The sequence below is a fragment of the Mus pahari genome, unplaced genomic scaffold (assembly GCF_900095145.1).
Source record: "Mus pahari unplaced genomic scaffold, PAHARI_EIJ_v1.1 scaffold_6865_1, whole genome shotgun sequence".
NCBI lineage: Eukaryota > Metazoa > Chordata > Mammalia > Rodentia > Muridae > Mus > Mus pahari.
This window is the reverse complement of record NW_018392541.1, coordinates 49,721-61,157: the sequence shown is the minus strand read 5'-3', so window position 1 is coordinate 61,157 and position 11,437 is coordinate 49,721. Positions and strand designations below refer to the sequence as shown.

At 36.6% G+C, this 11,437-nt stretch overlaps 1 protein-coding gene across 1 annotated transcript in view; it reads right to left on the bottom strand.

Annotated features, from left to right (window-relative positions):
• Positions 1 to 11,437, bottom strand: part of Sult2a1 (sulfotransferase family 2A member 1) — a 40,679-nt gene that overhangs the window by 11,801 nt on the left and 17,441 nt on the right. Inside the window, exon 4 of the mRNA XM_021189237.2 lies at positions 4,870 to 4,964. Within this exon, the coding sequence (XP_021044896.1) occupies positions 4,870 to 4,964 (95 nt within the window). The remainder of the gene's footprint in view (positions 1 to 4,869; positions 4,965 to 11,437) is intronic.

Here is an 11,437-nt window from a genome sequence, read left to right as displayed (position 1 = left end):
AAGAAGAAGAAGAAGAAGAAGAAGAAGAAGAAGAAGAAGAAGAAGAAGAAGAAGAAGAAGAAGAAGAAGAAGAAGAAGAAGAAGAAGAAGCTGTAAGACTGTAAATGAAAGAGATAATTGAGTGCATCAAGAGATATGAACTCTTAGAGACTGAAGCAGCATAGACAGAACTTGGGTAGTTCTTTGCCACATACACTGTGTCTATGACATTACCTAAAGTTTAGTGTTTTCATGAGATTCCTGAGGAAGTAAATGAGTGCATTTCTGATCCTTATGTTTTCAATAAGATTCTGTTACTTTTGTTGGTTTGACTTGTCTCACTTCATTGTGGTAGTTTATGCTTTATCACACACCATTTGGCTTACAGTTACACAGCATTATTCACCATTGGAGGAATTCAGTCACTGGATGGGACAGTCACTGGATGGCCTTTTCTTTAGATTCTGCTCCAAACTTTGTCTATGTATCATTCCCCATGGGTGTTTTTATTCCCTTCTAAGAAGGACTGAAGTATCCATACTTTGGTCTTCCTTCTTCTTGTGCTTCATATGGTCTGTGAATTATGTCTTGGGTATTCAGCACTTCTGGGCAAATATGTACATATCAGGGAGGACATACCATGTGTGTTCTTTTGTNATTTGGTTAACTTACTCAGGCAACCTGTTTTCTTAAAGAACTAAAAGAGGGCAGCACTCACAAGGGGTTGGGCTTCCATCTTCAATCAATGACTAAGAAATTGACTTGCATAATGGCCAACAGCTCTATCTTATGGAAGCATTTTCATAATTAAAATTCTGTCTTCTCAATAGATACCCATGAACGTAGAGGAAGCCTACAGAAATACAAATAGACTGGACCAGAAATTAAATTCTTCCTGTCACATAATAATCAAAACCCCAGGAGCTGGGCGTGGTGGTGCATGCCTTTAATACCAGCACGTGGGAGGCAGAGGCAGGCAGATTTCTGAGTTCAAGGCCAGCCTGGTCTACAGAGTGAGTTCCAGGACAGCCAGAGCTATACAGAGAAATTCTGTCTCAAAAAAGCAAAAAACAAAAACAAAAAACAAAAAATAAACAACAAAAAAACAACAACAAAAAAAATCACTAAGTGAACTAAACAATGAAAGAATATTAAAAGCAGTAAGGAAAATGTCCAGTAACATATAAAGTGAGGCCTATCAGAATTGCACAAGATTTCTCACCAGAAATTATGAAAGCTAGAAGATCCTGGATAGCTCTCATACAGACCCTAAGAGAACAAAGATCCCAGCACAGGCTACTATACTCAGGATAATTCTCAATTACTATATATGGATAAAACAAGATGTTCCATGACAAGGCCAAATTTATACAAATCTTTCCACAAATCCAGCTCTACAAAGGATAATATATGGAAAATACACACAAAGAAGGTAAACTACACCCTAGAAAAAGCCAGAAAGTAATCTTTCAANAAACCAAAAAGAAGATAGCCACACAAACATAATTTCACCTNTNACAACAAAAATAACAAGAAGTAACAATCACTTTTTCTTAATATCTTTTAACATCAATGGACTTAATTCCCCAACAAATGACATAGACTAACAGACTAAATATGCAAACAGGACCCAGTACTGTGTTGCTTANAGAAAACACACCTCAGTGACACAGATAGACACTACCTCAGAGTAAAAGGTTGGAAAACAAATTTCCAAGCCAATTGTCCCAAGAAACAAGCTGGAGTAGCCATTCTAATATCAAATAAAACCAAATATCAACCAAAAGTTATCAGAAAAGATAAGGAAGGACACTTCATACTGGTCAAAGGAAAAAATGTACCAAGATGAACTCTCAATCCTGAACATCTATGCTCCAACTGGAAGGACACCCACATTCATAAAAGAAACTTTGCAAAGCCCAAAGCATAATTGCATCACACACAATGATAATGGGAGACTTCAAAACCCCACTCTCAGCAATGGCCAGATCATGAAAACAGGAAATAAACAGAGACACAGTGAAACTAATAGAAGTTTTGAACCAAATGGATCTAACAAGTATTTATAGAACATTTCATCCTAAAGCAAAAGAATATAACTTCATCTCAGCACCTCATGATATCTTCTCCAAAACTGACGATATAATTGGTCACAAAACAGGCCTCAACAGATATAAGATTGAAAAAAAACCCATATATCCTATCAGATCACCATGGACTAAGGCTGGTCTTCAATACCAAGAAAAAAAGGAAAGCACACATACACATGAAAGATGAACAAACACTCTACTCGATGATAACTTGGTTAAGGAAGAAATAAAGAAAGAAATTAAATACTGGTTAGAATTTAATAAAAATGAAGACACATCATACCTAAACTTATGGCACACAATGAAAGCTGTCCTAAGTGGAAAACTCCTAGCTCTGAGTGCCTCCAAAGAGAAACTGGATAGAGTTTACATTAGATGCTTGACAGCATACCTAAAATCTCCAGAACAAAAGGGAAGAAATATACCCAAGAGGAGTAGATAACAGGAAATAATCAAACTCAGGGCTGAAATCAAACAAGTAGAAACAAAAAGAAAGTAGAAACAAAAAGAACTATACAAAGAATCAACAAAGCCAGGAGCTGATTTTTGAGAAAATCAACAAGATTAAGATAGACCTGTAGACAGACAAATCAGTGGGCAAAGAGACAGTGTTCAAATTAAGAAGATCAGAAATGAAAAGGGAGATATAACAACAGAAATTGAGGAAATTAAAAAAAACATCAGATCATACTACAAAAGTTTATACTCAACAAAACTGGAAAATCTAGATAAAATGGACAATTTTCTAGACAGATACCAGATCCCAAAATTGTAACAGGATCAGATAAACCATCTAAACACTCCCCTAACCCCTAAAGAAATAGAAGCAGTCAATAAAAGTTTGCCAACCAAAAAAGCCCAGGACCAGATGGGTTTAGTGGAGAATTATATCAGACTTTCTCTTTTTTTCTTTTTTTTCTTTTGTTTTTTTGAGACAGGTTTTCTCTGTATAGCCCTGGCTATCNTGNAACTCACTTTGTAGACCAGCCTGGCCTCGAAATCAGAAATCTGCCTGCCTCTGCCTCCCGAGTGCTGGGATTAAAGATGTGCGCCTCCATGCCTGGCTATATCAGACTTTCAAAGAAGACCTAATATAAGTACTCTTCAAATTATTCCANGACATAGAAACAGAAGGAACACTAGCTAATTCATTTATGAAGCCACAGTTACACTGCGTATTTTCTCTTAGTGATGGAACTGTTTCTGTCTAATAAGAACTTGTCACAATTTCCTTTCATAGAGGACTTTAGAATAGACTTTTTTCTACTTCTATTATGTATAAAGTTCCAAATATATTTTAAAAAGTGATTGAGTGCATATTACTTTTAACTCCATTGATATCATGCAAATTCAAGAGGTATTTAACTATTATAAATTATTATAAATTTTTGCTGACTTTAAAAATGTTAATGTTCACTAATAAGTATATGGTAAGAAAAAAAAGAGTACAGATACCAAAGATACAGTTCACAGAACTCAAAAAGGTCAACAAGCTGAAGTGCCCAAGTGAAGATGCCTCAGTCCCACTTGGGAGGGAGAAGCAAGCAATCACAGGTGGGAAGAGAGGAGGGATTTCAGAGGGAAATGGAATGGGGGGAGTGAGGTGGAGAGGGGAACCTGATATGGTATTGGGTAAAGGGACAGGACTGAAACTCTGATGGCCAGCAGAAAGAATGGAAACAGGCATCCTGTGAAAATAGGAAACCTCCAGAATGCACCGAAGACCTGGAAGGTGAGAGACTCTTAGGACTCAAAGGGAAGAAACTTAGATGGTAATGCCAGACATTAGTGAGAGGGAACTTAATAGAGCTTACCTCCAACAGTAAGAGCATCAAATGAGGGAGAGTGGACCCATCCCATAGCCATAACTCTGACCCATAATTGTTCCTGTCTGAAAGAATTAAAGGGATGGAAATGGAGAGGAACCTGAGGAAAAGAAGGTCTAGCAACAAATCCAAAGTGGAGTCCAGCTCAAGGGGAGGAACCAAGGCCTGACACTATTATTGAGTCTATGGAGTGCTCACAAAAAGAGACTTAGCATGACCACACTCCAGAAATCCCAACAAGCACCTCAAGGAGTAAGATGAAGATATTTGCACCCACCAATGGACAAAAGCAGCTGTCTCCTGTTGTTGAATTAGGGAAGGCTGAAAGAAGCTGAGGAGCAGGGCAACCCTGTAGGAGGACCAGCAGTCTCAATTCATCTGCATCCCTGAGATTCCTCAAACACTGGACCACGAAACAGACAGCATACGCCAGCTGATAAGAGGCCCCCAACACTCATACAGTAGAGGANTTCCAGGTCTTTGTTCATTCAGAGATGATGCACTTAACTCTCAAGGGACTGGAGTCCCCAGGGAGTTTACAGGTCAGGTTGGGTTGGGGGTGGGGATATCCACATGGAAACATGTAGTGGGGAGGAGGTATGNGATGTTGGAAGTGTAGGAGCATGGATGGGAAGGGGGAATAAAATATGGAGTGTAAAAAATAAATTAAATCTTTAGTCATAAAAATTAGAAAAATATAGTAAAAATGCTAATACTGTGTTGCATCTTTTAAAATTAAATTTTACTAGTTTAATAAAAATATACAATTCCAAAATTTACATTCTGACATTGAAAAGAAAATAAAATAGGAGCAAAAATAAATAAATAAATAAATAAATAAATAAATAATAAAGTTTGCTCCTTTCAAGTGATAATTTTTTAAAAAGTCAAAACAAACAAACAAATCACAGTTCTCAGTAACCTTCCTCAATAATAGGTTCTAGTTCTTAACTTCATGATGACTGTAAGCTCACCTTTTTCATGTCTTCATAGTACAGTACCAAGAAGTTGTCCCACTCTCTCATGGACAGCCAGCCACGAACATGCTCAAACCATGATCCATATATGACTGTGTGCAGGGAGAAGTAGAGTGTCAATTACAAAGCGCCAACACAGGGTCTGCTTGACTTTCTTCATTTTCTGAAAGCAGCAGCAGAAATCTTCACTAAGAAAAACCTAATTAGTCTGTATTTATAGCATTAAACTTGATGTTTGAGGCAAATACACAAATAGAGAACTGATAAAATCAAGTGCATTAACAAACTCATTACCACACAGACTTATCACTGATGCCATGAAGCGATAAACTACTGCCAAGGTTCAAGGACTGAGGTGTGTACTGGGGTAAATCTATCACACCAATACAAAAATCCAGAGGGGATTTCTGTAAGCACCTACCTCCTGGTGAGCTATAATAGACAGAAAGATTTGATAACAGAGATGGGAGAACTGTATTTTATATGGTGTTGGAAAGAAAGATTCCCATCAGTACAGCAACGTATGGCTGAAATCTTATAGATGTATGAATCAAAGCTATATGACATCACTAATAATCACATCAACAATGTTAGTTATGGGGATAATGCACCTTTGTGTGTGCATGTGTAAAAGGTATATAGAGAGAAAGTGATGGAGAAAGAGAGAGAATGTTTGTGACATTTTAGAATTATCTTACCATATGAAGTGGATGCAGATCTGTTGATTATAAGAGCTATATAAGGCACTGCCAAGTGGGGATTACAAGAGACAGAAATTTCAACAGAATCTCTCAACTCAGCATACCTATGTCTACAATTCCCTTTGGGAGTATATGGGGTTATCTTTTCCATTTCACATTATTCAATTTTCAGTTCCTGATTTTTCACATAATGCTCTTATCCTGAATTGAACTCACATGCTACTTTATAGATTTGCCAGGCCAGATGTGCCTAGTGTTGCAATAATGACAAAATTGTTATGGGGTTACTTAAATGATACCTGACTGGATTTTAGGCTTAATCCTTGAGACAGAATTCAAGCCTGGTACTATAATCCTGGTCATGAACCCATGGTTGATGATGTCATAGTTCCAAACTAGGGTTCCTACTGTCATTTTACTAAATGGTCATATTGTCAAACTACTGTCTAAATATTTGTATTTATACCCATGTGTTTGTGCTGTTCTATATCTTTGTTAGAGATTTTTTTTGCAATTGGCTAATATAGAGACTCATAAGTGATCAAAATGTGCAGCATAATTGTGAGTGTTCAGTCACTGATATATCATTCCCTACCCAAGGCTCAGGAAATATCATGGAACAGGAAGTAGAAAGTAAAAGCTTGATAATGTGGTGGAGTGGTTAGAAATCTTCCTCTGTAAATATTGTCCTTTGAACATGAGTTGGCTGTTATGCAAATGTGTTCATATCGCCAATGGTTGCGTCTTGAAAAACTGCATAACATAAAGCCAGTTAATATTCCAGGATGAATGGGAGAGGGTGTCCGGAAACCTCACTCCTCACTGAAGATCTATTTGCAGTTGATGAGTTCTAGATGAGAAAGACATCCACACTCTTTTCATATAGGACCACTTTATGTTTCTAGTGTCCACATGGTTGGCCCCACATCCATGCACATATGAGCATCACAAATTAGCATTAGTGGGTTGTGTTGTTTGAAAAATTAAGCTGTGGAATGGACGTATTATGCAATGTATAGTGTGTTGGAATGCGTACTGGGAAATCTGGTAGAATATAATATAACATATTCACTTTTAAATTTTTGAAAAATAGAAATATTATGTAAAAAACAAAAGAATTTTGAAAAATAAATCAAGCACAAACAAAGGATATAGGAAGATCTAATGCATGTCTTAATAAAATTTTAAAGCAGATAATTAAGTAAGAAGGAGGCAATATATGATGCTAATTCACTTTACTTCTGAAGGACACCAGTTCCAATATCTAAGACCTATTTATTCCAAGAATGAGTTTTTAAATCTCCAGAAACCACATCATAATGAGTTTTAATTAAAGTTTAGTTCATCTCTCATCCACCATCAGAAAAGTTTATCCATGTAGTAAACGGAGATTAAGTCACAGACTCACTGCTCTTAAAGGTGCAGACAATAAGAGACTTTGGAGTGGTGAGCACTAAATTTGGCTTCTATATTAAACCTTTTGCTCCAATGCCCAGGGATCATTTTTGATGTCAATGTGACATTTTATAGAGGCAGAGGTGGTGGATGACTTTGCTAAAAGAGTGTTTTCTGAACACTTCATGGCAGTTGGACACATGAACTCAGCAATGTGACAGTATGTGCAAGATCTGTATAAGCTTAAGCCACACTGAGTCTCTGCATGGAGCAAGAGGTTGGTCATGATGTGCCAACTTTGAGGAACTACTAGTGATTGATAACTTCCTGAAGAGAGTCAGGATACTTTATGAGTGTTTAACCAACTACAGTGGATAGATATACACCCAAAAAACTTATAGACAGAATTAATCAGAATGGATGGTTTTAAAAAGCAATAGGACTGGAGAGATGGCTCAGGATTTTAGAACACTTGGTTCTCCCACAGAAGATGTTGGTTCAGTTCCCAGTACCAACATGGTAACTCACTATCTTCTGTAACTTCAGTTGAAGAAGATATTTTACACTAATGCCCACTGTGGCTAATGCTGCCATTATGGTTCACTTACACACATGCATATAAAAGGCACCTAGATATAAAATAAAAATAAATCTTAAAAAATAATATACATAGTTGGATGCTTATGGAATTAGAGCAGGATATGGGAGGAATCAGGGAAGGGAATGAATGTGGTAAAAAACACAATGTATGGGATTATCAAAGAGTTAAAAGATATATTTAAAGACATTTTATACAAAGATCGCAGAGATACTGAGTTAACTCAAAGAACATTAGTCTTGTAGCCCCTTAGAAGGAAGATCAATGAAAAGAATGTCTCATTTTACAACTATATACATGGAGATTCAGAGAAAATGGAAAGCCCTAGAAGGTTGAAGTTAATGAAATCATTTATAAAGAATTATTTTATTTTTTATTTCTGTATATGCCTATGTGATGTTTGTGAGGTTGCATGTATGTGCAGTTATATTTGCAAAGGAGAGAGGAGGATGACAGTTACTCCGAATCTGGAGTTATAGAAAATCATGACCTACTCAGGGTGTTGTGTGGGAAAACACAACAAAGTTGCCCTCAGGTCATAACTGATGTTCTGTGACATGTGTGTATCTACACAGACCCTATGCACACATACAATCCAGATAATAATAAAGAAAATATCATTGAAGGAAAAAAAGAATTAGGAAACTGAACACAATCTATAAATACCCTGGAAGAAAGTCTTAATGAGGAATCATGTAGATACCATTAGCATATGTGTATGTCTTTAAACATTGACCTGATTGTTAATTGATGATATAGAAGGATAATGTATATTGTAGGCAGCAGCATTCCTTATTTAGTGGGATCCTGAGAAGTATAAATGGAGGAAAAATCTAAATGAAGGCCAAAAAGCCATGGCCTATATACATATTCTCTTCTTGTTCATGACTGTGTAAACAAAGGAAGTACATTGAAATCAGTGAGAGATCTGCTAAGCCAAATATGAAGGAAGGCATCTCAGAAAAAGAGACTCATTAACAATTCTAAAAGGCAGGAAGGCTGGAAATCTGTATTTCTAGTTCTAAAAAGTTAACCACTTACTATACCTGGAATTGCTACTTGTCATAACTGAAGGAGAAATAAAAATAAATTTATATATTGAAAAGTTTATGAAATAAATTAATCGCCACCAAGTCTGTTCTACAAAATAGAATTGAGAAAAACAATTTTATCTTTAAAGCCACAACAGCATAAGCTAATTTCAGCAATATACTTGATACATCCCAGTGTCAACTTAGACTCTCAGTTAAGAGATCGCCCCCATCAGATTTGCCTATGGATGTGTATTTGAGTGATTATCTTTATTGATCATTGAGGTGGTAAGGCCCACAGCATAATCATGTGGACCTGGTCTGAATGAAAAAACTGAGAGTGAGACATTGAGAAAATGAGCAAGCTGATTTTTAAACTGGTTTCACTTTAGTGCCTTCTCAAGATACTCCCCTGATTTCTCCTGTTGATAGATTTTTCACCTGAAAGTGTAAGCCAGATAAACTCTTTCTGTTCTTAAGTTGCTTCTGGTAAGAATATTTTATCAGAGAAACCATAAACCAAACTAGAGCAATAGTTAAACAAGAAATAAGAGAACAGCTTGTGTACCTTAGCAAAATCATCAAAATGACAGGCATTGATAGTCAACTTTCAATGATAACTGCATATTAATGTCACATTTTTAGTTTTTATTTTTTAAGTTTTATTGCATTATGATGAGAAAATATGATATCAATTTATCTGAAATTAACATTTAACATTTAAAACATATTTTAACATTTAAAAACTTATTTTCATTAAATACATTTACATCACATTCTTCTTTTCCTTTTGTACCCCAACACCTCCCAGAGAACCCCCTTCAATACCTGCCATATCTTTCAGGATTTTTTAATCATATATTTGTAAAAATTCTAAAATAATATAACAATAAAAATGAGTACTATAAAAGTTGTTTGATAGAAAACAACAATCAACTGAACAATTTTATATAGATGCTTGTCTACAGCAATACTGAAAATACATGTGTTATTCTCAATATAAATTTTAAATAAGTCCAAATATATTAACTATATCATATTTTAAAATAATATATCACCCCTTCAGGTCGGTGCCTGCTCCTGGCCTCCTTGTATGCAAACTCAGCGGACAGTCCCACGGTCCCCAGAGGATTCTCCACTCTGTAGGTGTCCTAGCATGCACAGGATCTTAGGATCACTGGTGAGTGGAGTGCAATGTCTGTTCCAAAACAATCATGACAGGCCTGTGCCAGAAGGAGCAAGGACACAGGAGCCCTGCCTGACCAGCTCGGGTTCCTTCTCATCAGTGCTGGTCTACCTTGCTTTCAAAAACAGTGGGCAGCCCCATGGTCTCCAGAGGAGATACCAATACCAGGCTCTGTAACACACCCACAATTTAAGGATTTCAGGATCCCAGTAACAAGGGGCATGGTCATACAAGGATGTCAGGGTCTCAGAGGATGCTTGACTACCAAGAACTCTGACACCCCTAGAATATCAGGTTCATAGGATCACGGAATCACAGGATCACAGAGAAAGCTGGACTCTGAGGAGCCCTGAATCAACTGGGATTTCTGGAAGGACAGGCTCCAATCACATATATTGAGGGCAGCAAGCACTTGAGATAATCAGATGACAGGAGACAAATGTAAGAACAGAAGCAACAGAAACCAAGTCTACTTACATCATCAGAACTCTCACACCATAGCAAGTCCTGGATACACCATCACACAAGAAAAGCAAGATATGGATCTAAAGTCACTTCTCATGATGATGATGGATAAGAAGGAAATAAATAACTCCCTTAAAGAAATACAGAAGAACACATCCAATCAGGTGAAAGAATTGAATAAAACCATCCAGGATCTATGAATGGAAGTAGAAACAATTCAGAAATCACAAAGGAAGACCACTCTGAAAATAGAAAACCTAGAAAAGAAGCCAGGAGCCATTGATGCAAGCATAACCTACAGAAAACAAGAGATAGAAGAGAGAATCTCAGGTGCAAAAATACCAGAGAAAACATTGCCATAACAATCAAAGAAAATGGAAAATGCAAAAAGATCCTAACCCAAAGCATTCAGGAAATTCAGGACACAGTGAAAAGACCAAACATAAGGATTATAGGTATAGACAAAAGAAAGATTTCCAACTTAAAGGGCCAGTAAATACCCTCAACAAATTTATAGAAAAAAATCTTCTTCAACCTAAAGAACGAGATGCCCATGAATATACAAGAAGCCTACAGAACTCCAAATAGTTTAGACAAGAAAAGGAATTCCTCCCTTCACATAATAATCAAACCACCAAATAAAATCAGTAATGGAAAAAATTAAGTAATATATAAATCAAGACCTATCAGAATTACACCTGATGTCTCCTCAGAGATTACAAAAACCAGAAGATCCTGGGCAGATCCTGGGTCATACAGACCCTCAGAGAACACAAATGCCATCACAGGCTACTATACCCAACAAAACTCTCAATTACTATAGATGGAGAAACTAAGGTATTCCATGACAAAACCAAATTGACATGATATCTTTCCACAAAAGCAGCTCTTCAAAGGATGATAAAGGGAAAACTTCAACACAATGAGGGAAACTAAGGTTGAGAAAAAGCAAGAAATTAATCTTTCAATAAACCTAAAGAACATAGCCACATGAACAGAATTCCAAATCTAAGAACAAACATAACAGGAAGCAATAACTACTTTTTCTTAATATTTCTTAATATCAATGGACTCAATTCCCCAATAAAAAGACATAGACTAACAGACTGGTTGTGTAAACTGGACCCAACATTTTGCTGCATACAGGAAACCCACCTCAGGCATAAAGGCAGACACTACCTCAGAGATA